The sequence below is a fragment of the Nycticebus coucang genome, chromosome 5 (genome assembly GCF_027406575.1).
Source record: "Nycticebus coucang isolate mNycCou1 chromosome 5, mNycCou1.pri, whole genome shotgun sequence".
NCBI classification, from domain to species: Eukaryota; Metazoa; Chordata; class Mammalia; order Primates; family Lorisidae; genus Nycticebus; species Nycticebus coucang.
Genome location: NC_069784.1, coordinates 125,490,769 through 125,513,720, shown reverse-complemented (window position 1 = coordinate 125,513,720; position 22,952 = coordinate 125,490,769). Strand labels below are relative to the sequence as shown.

The window sequence follows — 22,952 nt, the reverse complement described above, 5'->3', positions numbered from 1 at the left end:
TTGGGGGACAAGAGGGAGAGGTTCAGGATAAGTTGGCACTTTAAAGTACTTCCGTGAGAACTTAAGAATTTTGAATTATTTTCTGTGCTCTCTAACGTGCAACTGAATGCTTAAGGTGTGGTTACAAGGTGATTTCTCCGCATTGGTTTTTGTTTTCTTCTTAAATTTTACATGGCACGATTATCGCACAAATGAATTGTCTCAGTGCAACGATACTGAATTTGCAAGTCATACCGCACAAAGGCAGAGGTGCTCTTGCCGCTGCGCGGAATCTCATTTCTGAGGATGGAAGTGGCAGGTACTTTCAGGTTGGATACTGGCAGTGTGCGTACCGGCTACTGATGAAGATTGACTCTCTGCAGCCACCGTCTTTCCGTGAGTTTTCATCCAATCAGGGCTCCACGGGAAGGGGAGGAACCGACAGGCGCCGCCTTATGCTACTTGAAGTAGCTCTTGTGGTTGATTTCGGCATGGAGGATATTTATGCTAAGTTCGTGTCTCAGAAAATCAGCAAAACCCGCTGGCTGCCGGTATCTCCAGGGAGCCTGCACACCGCGGAGACGTTCGCTACAGGGTCTTGGGACAATGAGGTATCTCCTCTGTTCCTGGGCTGGGGGTCCCTGTGCTCGCTAGAGCGCGCGCTCTCCAGTTCAACCGCGCCCCTGGCTGCCCGCGGGAACTCACCTTCTGGCTTTTCTTGCACTTCTGCTTCTCTAGATCCCTCATGTCAGGCACAGAGCTGGCGACGGTGTTCTTGAGCCTCTTATCTCATTGTGTCTTAAACTCTCACCGAACCATTTGTCTGAGATGCTTTGGAAACAAGATTGCCTGAAGGCGACACAGCTTTTAGTTTCACGAGAGTTGACATTTATGTCATCTCAAGACAAAACTTTTTGCTTTCCAGGAAAATTATGTTTCACTGTGGTCCATTGGCGATTTTGGAAACTTGGACTCTGATGGAGGGTTTGAAGGAGACCATCAATTATTGTGTGATATCAAACACCATGGTGATGTAATGGATTTACAGGTAAATCTGTGTAGTATCCAAAAATCTAACTTTCGAAAAAACTGAGAGTAATAAATTTAAAGACGCAGAGAACCGAGGCCGAGGCGAGTGGACAGCTGGAGTTCATGAGTTCGAAACCAGCCCGAGCAAAAGCGAGACACCATCTCTTCTAAAAATGGAAAAACTGAGGTAGGAGGATCGCTTGAGCCCAAGAGTTTTAGGTTGCTGTGAGCTATGACGCTACAGCACTCTACGCAGGGCGACAGCTTGAGACTCTGTTCAGAAAAAAAAAAAAGAGGCTCAGCGCCTACAGCTCAGTGGTTAGGGTGCCGGCCACATACACCGGGGCTGGCGGCTTCAAACCTGGCCCAGGCCTTCTAAACAATGACCACTACAACAACAGCAACAACAAAAAATAGCCGGGTGTTGTGGCGGGCGCCTGTAGTCCCAGCTACTTGGGAGGCTGAGGCAGAAGAATCTCTTAAGCACAGAGTTTGAGGTTATTTGGATTGTGAGCTGTGATGCTACCAAAGATAGCAAAGTGAGACTCTGTCTCAAAAAAAAGACGCAGAGGACCTTAAAGTTTGTCTAGTCTCACCCTGGTTTTCAGGAAACTGAGTTAACATCATTTAGCCACTTTGTGGAAGAATCCTGGCTGGGAAAGGGGATGTAGATCTAATCATAGTTCTTTAATGAATTGACAATCTACTATGTGCTAAGCACTGTTTGGATAGCGTTACTTAAGCTAATTTTGTGGTTTCTTTTTTTTTTTTGGTAGAGACAGAGTCTCACTGTACCGCCCTCGGGTAGAGTGCCGTGGCGTCACACGGCTCACAGCAACCTCTAACTCTTGGGCTTACGCGATTCTCTTGCCTCAGCCTCCTGAGCAGCTGGGACTACAGGCGCCCACCACAACGCCCGGCTATTTTTTTGTTGTTGCAGTTTGGCCGGGGCTGGGTTTGAACCCGCCACCCTCGGCATATGGGGCCGGCGCCCTACTCACTGAGCCACAGGCGCCGCCCTTGTTGTTGTTTTGAGACAGAGTCTCTCTATAGCACCCTGGGTAGAGTGTGGAGTGATAGCTCACATCAACCCCCACCTCTTGGGCTTAAGCGATTCTCTTGTCTCAGCCTCCCAAGTAGCTGGGACTACAGGCACCCACCACAAGGCCGCATTATTTTACATAAGCTAATTTAACTGCATGCCTGTGAATCAAGTATTGTTATCTGTTTTACCTATGAGAAAACCGAGACCAGTATCTTTTGAATATATGCCATTGTGGCAAGTACCTTGCAGGGCAGTTAACATTATTTTGTTTTTGAATTCTTATAACAACTCCCTAAGTAGAGATTAGTACTCCCCCTTTTAAAGGTTTACCAAGATTTAAGGAACTTAACTTGACCAAGGTCTCAAAACCAGTAAAATGGTGGTGATGAAGTCAAGTTTTCAAATCCTGATCTGTTTGACTTTTTTTTTTTTAAGCATGAAACAAAGTTTATTGAGGAAGAAAATGATAGGTTTACAGAGCAAGAGCAAGATAGAGGTTTATAGAGAAAGATAATATTTGCCATAGACAAGGAATGGACACCCTTGTGACAGAGAAGACACGCTGTATGACTTTAGAGTCTATGCATTTTATTCTATAGAAAACTGCAGGGCCCTAGGAATATTTCTTTAAAGCTTTATTGTGATGGTCCAAAATTAAATCAGTTATAGGTAAAACAGTAAAAAAAAAAAAAAAAAAAAAAAGATTGTTTATTCTTCATCGAAATAATTTTATTGTTTGGCAGTTTTGACTTTCGTATCTATAAACATTTTATTTGCTTAGCATTTATAGGCTCTTTGCTTTTTAGAAATGTTAGGGAGTTTAACACCAATCGAGTTAAATTAATGGGCTTCCTCTATAATAATATTTCTGAATCTTACAATAACCAGAAACTTTCTGTTCAGTTTTTTGATCAGGAAAGAATTGTAGCTGCTTCATCAACAGGATGTGTAACAATTTTCCTTCACCATCCAAATAACCAGGTAAGGAACTTTTGCTGGAAAGGTGAACTTATATTTTAATTAGTTTTAGGGAGGTTTAAAGGCTTAACGACTATGCCTAATCATTCCACAATAAAGTTTCATAGTCTTCAGAAATGAAGGGGAAAATGTCATTATTATATTACCCACTTTTTGGTAGATTAACTCTGAACCATGTTTGTGTGAGCTTTTATTGAAATTGGATGACCTTTAAATAAATTCTGTTAGTTTAGACCTAAAATATAGAATTAATAAAGGTTACTCTACTGGTGGCACCTGTTGCTCAGTGGGTAGGGTGCCAGCCACATACACCGAGGCTGACAGGTTCCAACCCGGCCCTGCCAGCTAAAACAACAATGACAACTGCAACAACAACAACAAAAAATAGCTGGGCGCTGTGGTGGGTTCCTATAGCCCCAGCTACTTGGGAGGCTGAGGCAAGAGGATCACTTGAACCCAAGAGTTTGAGGTTGCTGTGAGCTATGATGGCACGGCACTCTACCCAGGGTGACAGCTTGAGACTTTGTCTCAAAAAATAAAAAAAAAATTAAAAAATGAAGGTTACCTTTCTAATAGACATGCCTAGTAAATGTAAGGTTCAATTCTTATTTTTCACAGTGGAGTCATTTAGAAAAAGGTACAGAAATTAATTTATTGGCTGTAGGCTCACTTCCATAAAACTTTGAAGAGTTACTTATAAAAAATATATAATTACATGATCTACTTGATACCTAAAAACCATTTCTGTAGTTTGAGATAAATGTGGAGGATTATTGAACAATATTCCTTTTGAATCTAATTCAGTGTTTACAGAGCTTTGATGGAAGTTGTTTCTAAATTTTAATACTCTCTATATTATTTTATTTATTTATTTATTTATTTGAGACAGAGTCTCACTATGTTACCCCTGGTAGAGTGCTGTGGTGTCACAGCTCACAGCAACTTCAGAGTCCTGGGCTTAAGTGATTCTTTTGCCTCAGCCTCCCAAGTAGCTGGGACTACAGGCGCCTGCCACAACATCCTATTTTTTTGTTGTTGCAATTGTCATTGTTTGGCTTAGTCTGGGCCGGGTTTGAACCTTGGTGCATGCCGCCAGCACTGTAACCACTGTGCTGCAGGCGCTGAGCATAAATTTTAATACTCCAAACAAAAATGGAGAAAGTTATTCTTTTCCTAGAACAGTGAGACAAAGTTTAAAGGTACTTTTGTTGGGGAAAAAAATACTAGTTTGTCAGAACTTTGCTTTAATTACCATTATCCTCATTTCTGATGCCTAGACTCTGTCAGTCAACCAGCAATGGACAACAGCTCACTACCACACAGGTCCAGGCAGTCCTTCCTATAGCAGCGCCCCATGTACAGGTATTGTGTGCGACAACCCAGAAATTGTCACAGTTGGAGAGGATGGTCGAATAAATCTCTTCAGAGCTGATCACAAGGAAGCTGTAAGAACTATAGGTAAGAGCAATCATTGTATTTCTGTCTCTTTCACGTAGTAATTGAGCATTTGCCAAATGCTAATAAACACAGTGTTAAGTGTTTGAGGAATATAAAAATATACAAGACAGGATCTCTTTATCAAGACTATGTTGTTCATAAGGCCAGCATGAACAACTGACTACAGAGGAGAGAAAAACCTTTTTTTTTTTGTGGCTAGAAGGGATTATTAGATAAAGAATTGGGGATCAGGCCGGAGGCAGGATAAAGCCATTGTGAGAATGACAAAAAGTATAGATTGACCTGTCTTAAGACATTTATAGAGGAGAGATGAAACATAAAACAAGAAAGGTAAGGGCGGTGCCTGTGGCTCAGCGGGTAGGGCGCCGGTCCCATATGCCGGCGGTGGCGGGTTCAAACCCAGCCCCAGCCAAATGAAAAAAAAAAAAAACAAGAAAGTTAAGTTGGGGCCACGTTGCAAAGAGTCCCTAATGCAGAACCCAAGAGGTTACATTTTTTAGGTAGAACACCACAGAGCCATTAAAAGCTTTTGAACAGGGGTTATTGTTATAGTACATTGGTTCTTTTTTTTTTTTTTTCTTTTTTTGTAGAGACAGAGTTTCACTTTATTGCCCTCGGTTGAGTGCCGTGGCCTCACACAGCTCACAGCAACCTCCAACTCCTGGGCTTAAGTGATTCTTCTGCCTCAGCCTCCCGAGTAGCTGGGACTACAGGCGCCCACCACAACGCCCAGCTATTTTTTGATTGCAGTTTAGCCGGGGCCGGGTTTGAACCCGCTACCCTCGGTATATGGGGCCGGCGCCCTACTCACTGAGCCACAGGCACCGCCCAGTACATTGGTTCTTAACTGTGCCTCAATCATATTTGCCTGGGGATTATTTAACTGTCCACCACTCTAGACTTTTTAAATTAGAATCTCTGGGAACTGAGCCTGTGAATCAGTTTTTTATGTTGATTATGATTTTCATTTTTCAGTTAACTTGTTTAATTTTTTTTTTTTTTTTGCAGTTTTTGACCAGGGCTGGGTTTGAACCTGCCACCTCCGACATATGGGGCCGGCTCCCTGCTCCTTTGAGCCATAGGCACCGCCCTCTTTTTTTTTGAAACAGAGCCTTGCTCTGTTGTCCAGCCCCCGCATTGGTCTACCTCACAGCAACCTCCACTCCTGGGTTCAAGTGATCTTCCTGCCTTAGCCTCCTGAGTAGCTGGGACTACAAATGCACATCCCCACACCTGGCTAATTTTTGTATTTTTAGTAGAGATGGGTTTCACTCTTGCTTAGGCTGGTCTGGAATACCTGAGCTCAAGCCATCCACCCACCTCTGCCTCCAGAGTGCTAGTATTACAGGGGTGAGCCATAGTGCCCAGTTACTCCATTAATTATTAAGAACCATTCCCTAGTGCTAATGTGGAGAAGTGGCACAAAAAAAAAGCTTGTAAGTATATGTTAAATTATGTCATAAGTTTTTTTTGGTTTTTTTTTTGAGACAGAGTCTCACTTTGTTGCCCCAGGCTAGAGTCCTGTGTCGTCATAGCTCACAGCAAACTCAAACTCCTGGGCTCAAGTGACCCTCTTGCCTCAGCTGCCAGAGTAGCTAGGACTGCAGGTGCCTATGACAATGCCTGGTTAGTTTTTTGTGGGGGTTTTTTTCCTATTTTATTTTTAGTAGAGGTGGGTTCACTCTTGCTCAGGCTAGTCTTGAACTTCTGAGTTCAAGCAATCCACCTGCCTGGGCCTCCCAGAGGACTAAGATTATAGACATGAGTCACCACACCAAAATCCCATATCATAAGTTCTAAACCCTCCCGGAAATCAAAAAAAGGATTAATATTACAATTAAGAACAAGTGTACATAGGAGAGAGTTGATGAAGGTAAAGATGCGTAGATTTGAGATGAATCAGCAGAATAATAACAGGGTGAGAATGAGTTCTGTAAGAAGCATTGGGGTTTGGCTCAAAAGTGTGTAAGTTCTGGAGGAAGGGCTAGTGAACAATTAGATTGGACATAGAGGAGCTTGAACAACGGAATCAGAAATGCAGGGTGACAATCTTAAGAGGAAATAGAGAAAGAGGAGTATGTGCAAACTCAGCCTTCCATTTAGAAAACAGTGGGCGGCGCCTGTGGCTCAGTCGGTAAGGCGCCGGCCCCATATACTGAGGGTGGCGGGTCCAAACCCAGCCCCGGCCAAACTGCAACCAAAAAATAGCCGGGCGTTGTGGCGGGCGCCTGTAGTCCCAGCTGCTCGGGAGGCTGAGGCAAGAGAATCGCTTAAGCCCAGGAGTTGGAGGTTGCTGTGAGCTGTGTGAGGCCACGGCACTCTATAGAGGGCCATAATGTGAGACTCTGTCTCTACAAAAAAAAAAATAGAAAACAGTGATATTTTTCTATGCAAGGAGAATCCATCTAAACATGTTCATTACCATGGATTTTTTTCTATAGAAAGTAAGCTATGACTTATTAGAAATTTTATTTGTAACATTGCAGTCAATAGAAAGAATGTGATTTAAGATTTTCTGGGAAAAAAGAGACTCATTAACACATACTACCTACCATTTTTTAAATTTTTAGACAATGCAGATAGCAGTACACTCCATGCTGTAACCTTCCTTCGAACTCCTGAGATTCTTACAGTAAATTCAATTGGACAGTTAAAAATATGGGATTTCAGACAACAAGGAAATGAGCCTTCTCAGATATTATCATTGTAAGTTGTGATTTGTAATTTCTGTAATCTAAAATTAATTGCTCAATTTTTTATAGCAACTGACTTTAAACTGTAATGTATTTTAATTGTGTTTTAAGAGAGTAATCCCTGATTAAATTTGATAAAGCAAGTATAACTTGATGGGCTTGATGATAGTACCATGCTTCATTTAGTGAGTATTTATTGGTTCAGAGCCTTTACTCTTTGAAGTTATTTAATTGAGAACTTTTTTCTGCTTGTAAAATGACTGTATTGTTAAAATATATAGTGGATAAAATATATTCTAGATATGATTGGGAAGAAAATATAGTCCAAGATATTTTTATGAGCATAAATCTCCCTTTCTAGGTGTACAACCTTCTCTTCTATCTTAAGAAAATAGAATGTATCAAACTGAAAAAATAGTTACATGAATAGTTACATAAAAAGTAAATAATATTTGGCATAGTTGACATATAGTGTTTTTTAAAACTCTAAGAAATGGACATGTGTTTTTTACATCTGCCTGTCAGATTATCTTGTATCCCTTGTCTCCAAACTGAAGTGAAAATGAATAATTTTAGCCTTTAATTTATAAAGAATTCTTGGCTGGGCAAGGTGGCTCATACCTGTAATCCTAGCACTCTGGGAGGCTGAGTAGGGTGGATTGGTTAAGTTCAGCAGTTCGAAACCGTCCTGAGCAAAGCAGGACCCCCTTTCAAATAAAAATAGAAAAAATAGTTGGAAGTCATGATGGGCATGTAATCCCATTTACTTGGGAGGCTGAGGCAAGAGGAACACTTGACCCCAAGAGTTTGGGTTGCTGTGAGCTATGATGTCATGACACTCTACTGAAGGCAGCAAAGTGAAACTCTGTCTCAAAAAAAAGAAAAGAAAAGAAAAATTAGCTGGGCATTTGGCAGGTGCCTGTAGTCCCAGCTACTTAGGAAGCTGAAGCATGAGGATCACTTAAGCCCAAGAGTTTGAGATTGCTATGAGTATGAGCTATGATGATGCCATGGCACTCAACCCAGGGGTGGCAAAGTGAGACTCTGTCTTAAAATAAAGAAGGAAAAGAAGGAAGGATGGAAGGGAAGAATTCTTGCATTATGGAAAGATAAATTATTATTAACATACTTGATGTCATTAAATCTCCCATAAAAGAACTGGTGACCGAGTGCCACTCCACTGTGTTGATAGACATCCCAATCAACAGCATGTTGTAGCTACTGGTGGCCAGGATGGAATGTTGAGTATTTGGGATGTTAGACAAGGTACCATGCCTGTGTCTCTGCTGAAGGCTCACGAAGCTGAAAGTAAGTATTGAGGAGGTACAGAAAGTTTTTATTGGGTGGGTATGTGACGTATTATAAGCACCTGTCCATAATGATACATATGGTTAATTCTCTTTTATTTAACAGTTAAGTTCTTTAACATGTTTCATTATTATATCTAAAACTGTGGTAAACATTCTTAGCTATTCCTTTTTATGATCTTACATTCTTAGGATCATTTTTTATTTTATTATATTTGTCTTTTTTTAATGTAGATTTGTTTATTGAAGCAAATTTACCTTAGAAATAGAATGATTTTCAAAAAAATTAGATGTTAATTTTACAAGTTTTAAGTATTTCATGAAAATTTCCATAGTTAACTAACTTTAGAGGACTATTTCATGAAATACAAGATCACTGTAAAAACAAGTTTATTATTTTTTTTTCCGTCACTCCGTTATCCTGGGTAGAATATTGTGGCATTGTCATAGCTCAAAGCAACTTCAAGCTTTTGGGCTCAAGAGGTCCTCTTGCCTCAGCTTCCCAAATATTAGGGACTACAGGTGCCCAATACAATGCCCGGCTAGGTTTTCTGTGTTTAGTAGAGACCTGGTCTCACTCTTGCTCAAGCTGGTAATGAACTCCTGAGCCCAAGCAGTCTACCTGGTTCTGCCTCCCAGAGTGCTAAGATTATAGGCATGAGCCACCACACCTTGCCAGCATCATTTTCTAGAAATAGAATTAATGGGCCAAAACTTTTGTATAATTTTACAGCTATAATGCATTGACAGACTGTTCTATATTAAAATAATCAGTAACACATAAGAAGTTGGGGTTTTTCATAGTAAGTTTTTTTAAACACCAGTTTAAGGCAGGGTTATGGCAATACTGTGTATGTAGCACTACCTACTCAGGGAGCTGGGGCAGATAGATCACTTGAACCCAGGAGTTCAAGGCTCTGGTGTGCGGTGATTGCACCTGTGAATAGCCACTATATTCCAGCCTATACAACATGGAAGACTTCATCTCTTTAAAAAAACAGTAATAGTAAAAATACCAGTTTCTGGGGCGGCACCTGTGGCTCAGTGAGTAGGGCGCCGGCCCCATATGCTGAGCGTGGTGGGTTCGAACCTGGCCCTGGCCAAACTGCAACAAAAAAATAGCCGGGCGTTGTGGCGGGCGCCTGTAGTCCCAGCTACTTGGGAGGCTGAGGCAAGAGAATCGCCTAAACTCAGGAGTTGGAGGTTGCTGTGAGCTGTGATTTCATAGCACTCTACCAAGGGTGACAAAGTGAGACTCTTTCTCTACAAAAAAAAAAAAAAAATACCAGTTTCTGTTTCCATACTTAAATATGTAGGAAGCCCCTTTCCCATGAAAAAACAGGGCATTATGTTTCATATTTGCTAATCTGTTGTGCTCCTCAATTTATTGTTGCATCTTTTTTTAATAAAACAAGGCAAGGCTTGGTGTGGTGGCTCATGCCTGTAATCCTAGCACTCTGGGAGGCTGAGGCAGGTGGATTGCATGAGCTCAGGAGGTGGGATGGGGGTTCACTATGTTGTTCAAGCTGTTCTGGAACTCCTAGGCTCAAGCAATTTCCTGCCTCTGCCTGCCAAAGTGCTGGGATTACAGGCATGAACCACTGTACTCCACTGGTACTTTTTTAACTGCCAGTCTGTATTGTTAAGCAATGCACACAAATGCTGTGGCTTATGATATATTATTTTGAATTTATTTTGACTTCTGGCTAGAAATTAACTTCGTTTTATGGGGGGTTCGTTTTCTAATTTAAAAATAAATACATAAGAATCTAGATTTAGGCAATCTCATGGCTCTACAGGCTGTTTAGTTTCACTTTGTTTAAATTCAACAGTGTGAATGTACTTTACAGGTACTTAGTCAGAATACATTCTCCTGAAGAAGGTGACATTTTTCTATTTTGTGGATGATAGTTGTAACTATCGGTATAAAGATTGCTACATTGGTGATATAAATGTAAATATGCCATTTACATTTTTTTTTTCTGTTTAAGACAGAGTCTCACTCTATTGCCCGGGCTAAAGTGCAGTGGTGTGATCATAGCTCTCTACATCCTCAAATTCATGGGCTCAAGTGATCCTCCTGTCTTGGCCTCCTAAGTAGCTGGGACCATAGGCTCACACAACACTGTACTTATAATTTAAGAAAAAAAAAATTTTTTTTAATGTAGAAATGGGATCTCCCTATTGCTAGGCTGATCTCAAACTCCTTGCCTCAAGTAGTCCTCCTGCCTTGATATTCCAAAGTTTGAGGATTACAGGTGTGAGTCACCATGCCTGGCTGACATTCACGTTTTATGTCACACTCCAGGCACTTTTTATACTGATTGTCTAAAGTTACCAACCCTGACCCACAAAACCCTGTTTACAGACTACCTATTTCATCTGCATGCTGCAGGTTACTTTCTGAGGACTCCTGGCTGGTTGTTGGCTCCCAGATATCTACACACAGATAAAAATTTTCTTAACGTTTAGAACTAGGGTGAAGGAGGTAGTCCCAATGTGTCTTTTTAAAAGCATTTGAAAGTGGAGCCAAATTCTTGTACCATTTTCTGAGCTTTGGTCAGGAGCCAGTTGCTATTTTTATGATAGAGGTTAGAAGTACCCGGAGTCTTGGCATGAGCCAATATTGGGTTCTGCCTCTTCGAAGTTCATTGGTAAATTCCTTTAAGTCCCTCTCAGTCTTTCCAATAATATAACCTTTGCATATTAATGACACAGGAATTAAAACTCAGGGAACTTGGCTTGGTGCCTGTTGCTCAGTGGTTAGGGCGCTGGCCACATATACCGTGGCTGGTGGGTTCGAACCCAGCCCGGGCCTGCTAAAAACAACAATGACAACTACAACAAAAAAAATAGCCCGGCGTTGTGGCGGGCGCCGATAGTCCCAGCTACTTGGGAGGCTGAGGTAAGAGAATCGCTTATGCACAAGAGTTTGAGGTTGCTGTAATCTGTGATACCATGGCACTCTATCAAGGGCAACATAGTAAGAGTCTGTCTCAAAAAAAAAAAAAAAGAAAGGCTCGGCGCCTGTGGCTCAAATGGCTAAGGCGCCAGCCACATAACACCTGAGCTGGCAGGTTTGAATCCAGCCCGGGCCCACCAAACAATGATGGTTGCAACCAAAAAACTAGCCAAGTATTGTGGCGGGTGCCTATAGTCCCAGCTACTTGGGAAGCGGAGGCAGGAGAATTGTTTAAGCCCAAGAGTTGGAGGTTGCTGTGAGCTGTGATGCCACAGCACTCTACCCAAGGTGACAGCTTGAGGCTCTGTCTCAAAAAAAAAAAAAAAAACCCTCGGGGAACTTGCCAATTAATAAAGGATTTTCCATAAAAAGATGTAATAATAGGTCAGGCCAGACATGGTGGCTCACTCTTGTAATCCTACCACTGTAGGAGGCCAAGGGGGTGGATTGGTTGAGTTCAGGAGTTCAAAACCATCCTGAGCAAGAGCGGAACCCCGACTGTACTAGAAATTGAAAAAACTATCTGGGCATTATGGTGGGCACCCCTATAGTCCCAGCTACTCGGGAGGCTGAAGCAAGAGGATCACCTGAGCCCAAGAGTTTGAGGTTGCTGTCAGCTGTGACGCCATGGCATTCTACCCAGGATGAAAGAATGAGACTGTCTTAAAAAAAAAAAAAAGGAAGGAAGGAAGAAAGTGATAGGTCAAATGATTTAGCAATTATTTTTATTCATTTTGTGGCCCAGTACATAAGTGAATTTACTTGACTTCTTTGTCCTATTTGTTCTAACTTGGAGAGTTACTAATATGTCTTTAATTCTGAAGTCTTTGATTTTCATCACAAACCTGAGGTTCAGATGTGTGTGATGGGGGTTAATGGAAGATGATGCCTAGAGATAAGGTTTTAATGTTGTTTCTTCAGCTACTTTGTGCAGGAATAAGCTTCTTGGTTCTTTCCTCTTAGTGTGGGAAGTTCACTTTCACCCATCCAACCCAGATCATCTGTTTACTTGTTCTGAAGATGGGTCCCTTTGGCACTGGGATGCCTCCACAGATGTACCTGAAAAGTCATCACTCTTTCACCAAGGTAAAGTTGTTTTTTTTTTTGAGATAGAGTCTCACTATGTCACCATCGGTAGAGTGCTATGGCATCACAGCTCACAGCAACCTCAAACTCCTGGGCTTAAGTGATTCTCTTGCCTCAGCCTTCCAAGTAGCTGGGACTACAGGCACCTGCCACAATGCCGGGCTGTTTTTTGTTGCAGTTGTCATCATTGTTGTTTAGCTGGTCCCCGCCAGGTTCAACCCACCAGCCGGCGGGTTGTATGTGGCTGACAACGTAACCACTGTACTACAGGTGCTGAGCCACCATGGTAAAACTTCTTAATGAAGATTCCTGTGTGTAGTTTTTAATTATACTTTTAAATACTAAATTAGACATTCTCGTATTTTTAATTTATTGACCAAATGTTTTCATTCTCCTGCCTCAGAGAAAATTTGAGTATCACGTATCTTAGAGCTTGAAATCTGTCAGTTACTTACTGCAGTACTGCTAAAGACTAAAAGTGCTATAAGCTGGCTCACTTCAGACAGCCAAGGCTCTTGTTGGTGAGTGCCATTGACTCAGGCCCTCATGTCATAGGATCGACATGGGGAACTCTTGTATATTGTATTGCCAGGGCAGGGTGCATGGAAGGAGAAAGTAGATCTTTTATGTATTAAGATACTGGTTTCTTCGCAAGTTAAAAGGCCCTATCTTATTAAAGTCAACGGTAGGTAATGGTCAGTTAGAAACCGTATACTTATTTGTTATCAAGGTTTGTACTTTCCAAGCTTTCTGTTTTTGAGGATTTGTCTGTGGTTCCAAAGTTAATTTGTTTATTCATTAATTCAGACATATTATCTACATGTATGTATATATATATATTCTTGCTGCTGCACTGTTGGGATGATGTCATATTGGGGATCAGCAGAAAAGGTTCTGCCTCGACCAGGCTAAAACTACTGGTAGTGGTGTTTTGCCAGAAATCTGGAGCAGGAAGGGAACTGTTTCTCCCCTCCTCCACCTTTCAGGCACCCACCAGTGAGTGCTACCTCCCATCAGCAGGCCCCATCTGGATGGCAGATGGCAAGGGAGCTTGGAAAACGGAGTTTGCAGACTCCCACCCACTACACTACATAGTGGAGGACAGAAAAGTAGGAAAGAGGACTGGAAGCAAAAAGGAAAATAACTGGGCCAAAGGCACCAACAGTCATGATGAAGATGAGTAAAGCAGAGTAGGAGGATGAAGAATAAAGGCAGGGGTGGGGAGCTGCTCTAATGAGAGATAAAAGGAGAGGCCACTGGGCAGAAAGTGTTTGAGCAGAGACCTGAGAGAAGTGAGGGTGTAAGTCACATGAAAGCTTCTAGGCAGAGGGAACAGTGAATTCGGAGGACAGGGGACAGGCAGAGAACAGCAAGGCTGCTGCCCTGGCAGCTCAGGGCAGTGAGAGGAGACAAGGACTGGTGGCTGAGGGGCAGATGCTACGGGATTTCTAGGCCATGATAAGGACTTTAGATATCATTCTAAGTGTGATAGGAAGCCATCAGAATTGTGAGCAAGAGAGTGGCATGACCTGACCTATGTTTCCAAAGAATCACTGGCTGCTGTTGAAAATAGACTGTGGGAGGAGGGATAAAAAAGTGGAAGCAGGTAGATGAGAGAGGAGTCTCATCACAGTGGTTCTAATAATATGTTATTTTTTACAGTATTCAAGAGCAATGTGAAATGTAGGAGTAGTAAAAGATAAACAAAAAAACAAAGGGTAAAAAAAATTTCTAAAACTTCTCTAGAAAAATTTGGGCACGGAGAGCATGTGAAGAGCATGCATGTGTCTGTGCTGACTTCATTTATGGAGAAACTAACAGTTTTATCTAAGAATTAACTACATACATACTTGGTTTTTGACTTCCTTCCTCCCCTATTCCTGCTGTCTTGCATTTGCAAGTCTACTTTCTTTTTTTTTTTTTTTTTGTGGTTTTTGGCCGGGGCTAGGTTTGAACCCGCCACCTCTGGCATATGGGACCGGCGCCCTACTCCTTGAGCCACAGGCGCCGCCCTGCAAGTCTACTTTTAATGGAACCTCAGACTGAAGGAGAAAAAATGTATTTTGTATCTACTATTGCAAGGCATAATTGAAACACTGAAAAAGTAAACAAATACAAAATATGCATCTTGCTCTTAAGAAATACTTAATTTAGTGGCTAAGCGCAGTGGCTCATGCCTATAATGCTAGCACACTGGGAGGCCCAGGCGGTTAGATCGCTTGAGCTCACAAGTTCAAGACAGCCTAAGCAAAATCGAGACCCCGTTTCTACTAAAAATAGAAAAACTGAGGCAAGAGGATCGCTTGAGCCCAAGAGTTAGAGGTTGCTGTGAGCTATGACACCATGGCACTCTACCCAGGGCAAAAGCTTGACACTCTGTCTCAAAAAAAATAAATAAATAAAATAAATTAGTTAATTTAGCTATGGAGAAGGGGCATGGAAAATTAAATCATGATATAAGAAATGTTACAAGGTAGTAAATTAATGGGATGTTCAACTGCTGAGAGTGCCAGGAAGGAATAAAAACATGAATTATAGCTTGTCTTCAGAGGTTTCTTAGACAAGGACATTGAGCTGGATTTTAAAGAATCAGCAAGACTTGACCTTCTGGTCTTTACGCTTCAAGACATCAGAGACTTTTTGTGGCGGGTGCCTGTAATCCCAGCTACTTGGGAGGCTGAGGCAAGAGAATCACTTAAGCCCAAGAGTTTGAGGTTGCTGTGAACTGTGACGCTACAGCACTCTATCCAGGGCAACAGCTTGAGGTTCTGTCTCAAAACAAAACAAACAAACAAAAAAAGACATCAGAGACTTTGCCTTGTATCCCCACCACTTACCATCAAGCCTGACACATAGTACTCAGGTATTTATTGAGTAAATGAAATTTGTCCTTATCTGCATGGATAGAAAGTTAAGAGAAAATCGCAAATAATGGCTACAATTGAAATATACTACCTCTGCTTCACTTTATTCTATATTAAATGCAGATCACTGTTTGAGATAGAAGTTTTTAATATACTAGTGTTCTAAAATTTTACTTCAGGAATATTTGTGGTCAGGTACGGTTGCTTATGCCTATCTGTAATCCTAGTACTCTGGGAGGCCAAGGTGGGAGGATCACTTGTGCTTGGAAGTTCGAGACCAGCTGAGCACAAGTGAGACCCCCATCTCTACTAAATAGGAAAGTAGAAAAATTAGCTGGGCATTGCATTGGGCATTGCATTGATCCTCCTACTTGTGAAGCTGAGGTAGGAGGATCACCCCAGGAGTTTGACATTGCTGTGAGCTATACTGACTCCACAGCACTCTAGCTTGAGTGACAAAGTAAGACTGTCTCAAAAAAAAAAAAAAAATTAACTAAAAAGGGTAAGAATAATTAAGCAAGTTGATTATATTTTTAGAAGTCAAATATATTTAGAATTTTTTTTTTTTTTTAAGCTGTCACCCTGGGTAGAATGCTGTGGCATCACAGCTCACAGCAACCTCCAATTCCTGAGCTCAAGTGATTCTCCTGCCTCAGCCTCCCAAGTAGCTGGGACTACAGGTGCCCACCACAATGCCTGGCTATTTTTTGGTTGCAGCCATCATTGTTGCTTGGCGGGTCCGGGCTGGATTTGAACCTGCCAGCTCAGGTGTATGTGGCTAGTGCCCTAGTCACTGAGCTACAGGCACTGAGCCTGTATATTCATTTTTAGAAATATTCATCTAGAAGGCGGTGCCTGTGGCTCAAAGGAGTAGGGCACAGGCCCCATATACTCAAGGTGGCGGGTTCAAACCCGGCCCTGGCTAAAAACTGCAAAAAAAAAAAAGAAAGATTCATCTAGAAATATATCCAGAATTCTTCCTCATGATCACTTTATTTTTCTGTTACTCAAGAACTTGTATTTCTGTATATATCTAGATCTTTGATATATTCTTTTCTTATTTATTCTGCTTTTCTTCTCACCATTTTGCTACCCTCTAAGACTTCTATTAAAAGATGAACAGAAAGACAGAGTGAAATTAAATCTTCTTATCCCAGGGAAATTTGAATATTTAATATCACTGATAAGCCTTTTGTCACAAATGGTAATTTGTGATAATGGAATTAATAATTAGTCTGTTCAAAGAATTAAACAAATCATCAACTTTCTAAAATATCAGTGTAAGTTTGATGTTTACTAATATAGTCTTGAAAGGTTTTTTCCCCTTTCTTTTTTTTCTTCCAGGAGGAAGAACTAGTGCTTTTTTGTCTCATAGCATTAGTAACCAAGCTAATGTTCAGCAGTCTCTCATAAGTTCCTGGCTCAGTACTGATCCTGCAAAAGACCGTATTGAAATCACGAGCTTACTTCCCAATAGGACTCTGTCTGTGAACAGTTTGGATGTTTTAGGTCCTTGTCTTGTTTGTGGAACTGATGCAGAAGCAATTTATGTCACAAGACAACTTTTTCGTTGAAAGCACTGTAATTACAAGATTTCAGATAAAACATACAATTGGCCTTTTGAATTTCAACTTCTGTACAAAATTTTATTAGAAATTTGCAGGGGAAACATCAATAAACTACTGTTAATGTCAATGCCCATTTTTGGCTTTTGTTAGTTATGTTGTTGTGGGATATTCCCATAACAGTTATAGAATATGACAGATGACTGATGGCAAAAGATTTTCAACATGTGATAGAACAGCAGAGGGGTCTTTGTGCTGATGAAATACATTGCCTTCAAACAGACTATTATGACAGCTCACAAAACCAACTCTTCATTTTTGATGTATGTTGTGAGACTTACCATCAGTGGTGATTATGGGAAGCACCAGTGGGTTCCTATAATTTTTATCAACAGTATGTGGAACAGTACATTGTTCTCTACTGGCTTAGCCAACGTTAAAGATTATTCTTTTTATTGCAAGTAATTTCTTTGATCCTTTTATATTTTATTTTGTTAATAATTTTTTTTTTTTTTTTGTAGAGACAGAGTCTCACTGTACTCCCCTCAGGTAGAATGCCGTGGCGTCACACGGCTCACAGCAACCTCTAACTCTTGGGCTTACACGATTCTCTTGTCTCAGCCTCCAGAGCAGCTGGGACTACAGGCGCCCGCCACAACGCCTGGCTATTTTTTTTGTTGTTGTTGTTGTTGCAGTTTGGCTGGGGCTGGGTTTGAACCCGGCACCCTCGGCATATGGGGCTGGCGCCCTACTCACTGAGCCACAGGCACTGCCCTATTTTGTTAATAATTTTAATAAACTTTTTCAGAAAGAATTGGGTAGGCCAAAATGACAAATTTATAGTCATATTCAAATTTTTTTAAAGGTGAAAATGTTCAAGAAGTTACTCTGTTGCTTGCAATAGGTTTTTCAGCAAAACTTTGTGAACTGCTTGGACCCAAGTTTATTTTTCTTAAAAAGGAAAAAGATACATTTTTCCTAAAGATTTTTGCTTTTGTTTGAGAACAAACAAAAATATTGGCAAACTGGATTTTACTCAATAAAATAGAATTTGATATTTGATGAGTGGAGTGAATACTAAACTAAAATTTGATAGATAACAAGTGTGATAATCATATGATATTATGGTAAGGATAAAGAATTATGCCACAGTATTGTTATCTTAAATGTTAATGACTTAACAGATAATGTTATAAGACAATTTCATGACGTTGTCTTTCCAAAATGTGTTAGATTATAAATGTATTATTGATCTAAAACCTTAATGATGTAATACTGCTATTATACAATTGAAATATGTGTTTACTTTATAATTCCAATAATAGTAATTATGGTAAGATTTTGCTTTTCTGTCCTAATAAATATTTTCAATTTTGTATGCCACCTTACTCAGGAGCTTTTGTCAATGCTTTAAAGGGGAATGTATATGTATCTGCTTTTTTACATATATTTGTCGTGAAACTATTTGATTGAAAATAATTAGTAACTTTGAATTCCAAAGAATTAGAGGAGGAAAGAAAATGCTGCCAGGAATTTTAATCTGTTTATAGTTTTACTAGGATTAAACTTCTAAGACTTTTTGTTACTACAAAAGTAATGCATTACAAAAAAAAGTGGATATAGTCAAAAGAAAAATTTAAATACTACGATTTCAAACAGTGACAGTCATCTTTTCATACCCCTTTCTAGCAACATATGTAATTTTTTTTATAAAAATGAAAATACTTAGAATCTCCATCATTGACCATCTCCCTACATTGACCACTTCCTTTTTTTTTTTTTTTTTGTAGAGACAGAGTCTCACTGTACCGCCCTCGGGTAGAGTGCCGTGTCACACGGCTCACAGCAACCTCTAACTCTTGGGCTTACGCGATTCTCTTGCCTCAGCCTCCCGAGCAACTGGGACTACAGGTGCCCGCCACAATGCCCGGCTATTTTTTTGTTGCAGTTTGGCCGAGGCTGGGTTTGAACCCGCCACCCTCGGCATATGGGGCCGGTGCCCTACTCACTGAGCCACAGGCGCCGCCCACTTCCTTAAGTTGAACTAATTTTCATAGAACAGACATGCACTACCTGTACCAATCAGTTCAGTAGGCCTCGTTCCTTACTATGACCACCTCTATATGTTGACTAGTTTGCTACAGTCCCTCGGGTGGTCAACTTAAAGAGATTCTACTGTATATTGTATGTGGTATCTTTGTAGATACATATTCCCTAGCAGCAAACACATTTCCCTAGTAATAATTCTCTAATATCATTAGTATTTTAAGATACAGATTTGAATACCATAATTTATTTCAGCTGGTTGCCCATTATTGGTTATTTCACGTTTCTAGCTTCTCACTGTTATGATTAGTGCTATAATGTCTACTTAGTCTGTATTTCTTTTAGAAGTTGCTCATATCCTTAGCCATTTTTATTTTCTGAGATATTTTGGCATTTCTTATTAATTTATAACATCTTTTTATATATGAAGAATTTTGGTCATGTGATAAAAGTATTTTTAAATTTATTTTTTGGCTTTATTTAAGGTGTTTTTCATAGAAGTTTTGCATTTTGAGGGCGGTGCCTGTGGCTCAAAGGAGTAGGGCGCCGGCCCCATATGCCAGAGGTGGCGGGTTCAAACCCAGCCCCGGCCAAAAACTGCAAAAAAAAAAAAAAAAAAAGAAGTTTTGCATTTTGTATATGGTCAAATCATAAATATTTTGTAGTTTCATGTTTTGCATATAATTATTATACTTAATATTTAATTTTTCAATATAATCTTGGATTTCTATAATATTTTCTTTTCATTACTAATAATTTCGGGCAGCGCCTGTGGCTCAAAGGAGTAGGGTGCTGGCCCCATATGCTGGAGGTGACGGGTTCAAACCCAGCCCCGGCCAAAAACTGCAAAAAGAAAACAAAAGGGGCGCGGCACCTGTGGCTCAGTCGGTAAGGTGCCGGCCCCATATACTGAGGGTGGCGGGTTCAAACCCAGCCCCAGCAGAACTACAACAAAAAAATAGCCGGGTGTTGTGGCAGGCCCCTGTAGTCCCAGCTACTTGGGAGGCTGAGGCAAGAGAATCGCTTAAGCCCAGGAGTTGGAGGTTGCTGTGAGCTGTGCAATGCCACGGCACTCTACCTAGGGCCATAAAGTGAAACTGTCTCTACAAAAAAAAAAAGAAAACAAAAATTTTTTCAAGCATATAAAAGTTTATTAATAATTTCAAGCATTCAAAAATAGTTTATAGACCTGTATACTCATCAATCAGCTTCATCAATTAACAATATACAGCCATGGGCGGCGCCTGTGGCTCAGCGGGTAGGGCGCCGGTCCCATATGCCGGAGGTGGCGGGTTCAAACCCAGCCCTGGCCAAAAAAAAAAAAAAAAAACAATATACAGCCAGTCTTATTTCATTTCTGCTGCTGTCCATCCCCACCCAACTGCTCTGGATAATTTTAAAGCAAACTGTAGATGTCATATTTCATTTATAATTCATTTTGTATCTCTGAAGGATGAGAACCCATGTTTTCTGAAATATAAGCACAATAGCGTTGTTATGCCTATGCTATCTTCTTATTTCTTACCGTCATTAAATATCCAAGCAGTATTTAAATTTTCCAGACTAGGCCAGGTGTGGTAGCTGACTCCACTGACTCATAGCACTCTGGGAGGCCATGGCAGGTGGATTGCTTGAGGTCAGGGGCTTGGGACCAGCCTGAACAAAGAGTGAGACCCCCATCTATGCTAAAAATAGAAAAACCATTCGAGTGTTGTAACAGGCACCTTAGTCTCAGCTACTTAGAAGGCTAACCGGGAGGATCACTTGAGCCTAAGAGTTTGAGGTTGCTGTGAGCTAAGATTCCATGGCACTGTACCAGGGCAACAGAGTAAGACTCTGTCTCAAAAAATAAATAATAAATTTCCCTGAATGTTTCATAAACATTTTTTATAATTGGTATGTTCTTATCAGCAGACAGGGTCCATTGGATTGCATGTCTCTTAAATTACTTTTAATCCACTGATTTCTCTGTTTTTCTTTTTTGCTGATGAGTAATTTTATAATGAATAGATCAAGCAGACAACACCTGATGATCAATGAACACCTACTGATGAATCACAAAAGTTGACAAATAGACATTATGTGCTTTCTAATGTGATTAAAAGGAGTAAATCATAACCACCTATGAAATATTCTTTTTCAGGAAAAACTACTTGTCTTTTATTTTGTGGCATTCCAGGAGTTAAGTATAAACAGATGGTTTTTCAGTTCAGGGTAGTTTTTTTTTTTTTTTTCTAGCACTAAAAAGAATTAGATCAAATATTCACATAATTGCCATTAGCCTAAATATCAATTTGAGAAGGGTCGTCTATTTAGTTGTCCTTCCCAACTCCCGATAACAAAATTGAACCTGATTCACTTCTCTACTGGTTTATACGCACTAGAGGAAACAAAAGCACACATTAATGACAACATGGGAATACAATTAGCCAAATCCAAAATTTAAGAAATTTCTATAAGACAAGCTAGTTTCTTTATCAGAAACATTGTTTCAGCAGCAGTTACTGGCTATGGGCATGGAAAAGGACCTTGTAGTTAAACGTAGTAAAATTTTACAGAGAGGGTGGTGCCTGTGGCTCAAGGAGTAGGGCGCTGGTCCCATATGCCAGAGGTGATAGGTTCAAACCCAGCCCCGGCCAAAAAAATCACAAAAAAAAAAAAAAAAAAAAAAATTTTACAGAGAATACATATATTCATACTAAATGAGACAAATGAAAATTGTAAGTGGCTCACAATGATTCAGTTCCAATTTTCACTCTTTCTGATTCAGTAATAAAAACATAGTTATGGGGGGGGGGGGCCTGTGGCTCAAGGAGTAGGGCGCCAGTCCCATGTGCCGGAGGTGGCGGGTTCAAACCCAGCCCCAGCCAAAAAAAAAAAAAACAAACATAGCTATGCATTTTCTTTTGACTTTATATTTCCCTTTGCATGAATGTCTATTTGCCTGTAACCTAGAGTCTGCTAAGACAATGGCCTTCTCTGCTCCTACTGCAGGTACCCTCCCCTCCTATCCACAGGCTACCATCCTTTGAATGGGCCTAGAGTTGATTCTTACTCCAGGAAGACCCTAGCTCCCAGATGGCATTCTCCATACACAGTGACTGTCAAGCCTGTTTGGCCGCAACTTTTCCTCTCCTTTCGTCTGTAGTAACCACTGCTGAAAATTCTGAAGCTTTCATTTATGTGCTAACACCCTTCTCAGTTTTCCAGCAGCAATGTGTAAAATTTCCCTTGATCATTATAGCAAATTATTGGTAGAAGGGAGCCAGCTATGTAGGTTTAGAATACTATCTTGAGGGCGGTGCCTGTGGCTCAGTTGGTAGGGCCCCGGCCCCATATACCGAGGGTGGCGGGTTCAAGCCAGGCCCCGGCTGAACTGCAACCAAAAAATAGCTGGGCGTTGTGGCGGGTGTCTGTAGTCCCAGCCACTTGGGAGGCTGAGGCAAGAGAATCGCTTGGGCCCAGGAGTTGGAGGTTGCTGTGAGCTGCGTTATGCCGTGGCACTCTACCGAGGGCCATAAAGTGAGACTCTGTCTCTACAAAAAAAAAAAAAAAAGAATACTATCTTGAACTGGAAACAATTGCTTTAAGTTTGAGGCTTTCTTTGATGTAAGGGTATTTGTAACTGTTAAGTAAAGGCAAATATATTTGAATAGTGTTACACTTTATACCAATTGACAATTTCTGCCGATTTTAATAAGAAACATAAGCTTTATGTTATGTAACACTGTAAATTTATTAAGTTGTTAATCATTGCTGCCTTTATTCATGCAACTATCAATTTTTTTAAGATGGGGTCTTGCTACATTGTCCAGGCTATTCTCTAACTCAAGCAATCCCTACCTTAGCCTCCCAAAGTAGTAGAATTTTAGACATAAGCCACTGCAGATAATTTCTTTCTTCTTTTTAGAGACAGAGTCTCATTTTATCACCCTCAGTA

The 22,952-nt window shown here is 40.7% G+C and overlaps 1 protein-coding gene across 1 annotated transcript; it reads left to right on the top strand.

The window, feature by feature from the left end:
- The first annotated feature begins 415 nt into the window (after positions 1-415).
- On the top strand, positions 416-19,586 carry NUP43 (nucleoporin 43). The gene is made up of 8 exons (XM_053591591.1): positions 416-590; positions 905-1,027; positions 2,957-3,034; positions 4,309-4,489; positions 7,060-7,195; positions 8,339-8,490; positions 12,415-12,537; positions 16,746-19,586. Exons 1-8 carry the CDS (start codon positions 435-437, stop codon positions 16,973-16,975), a joined length of 1,179 nt encoding a protein of 392 aa, XP_053447566.1. The 5' UTR covers positions 416-434; the 3' UTR covers positions 16,976-19,586.
- The last annotated feature ends 3,366 nt before the right edge of the window (positions 19,587-22,952 follow it).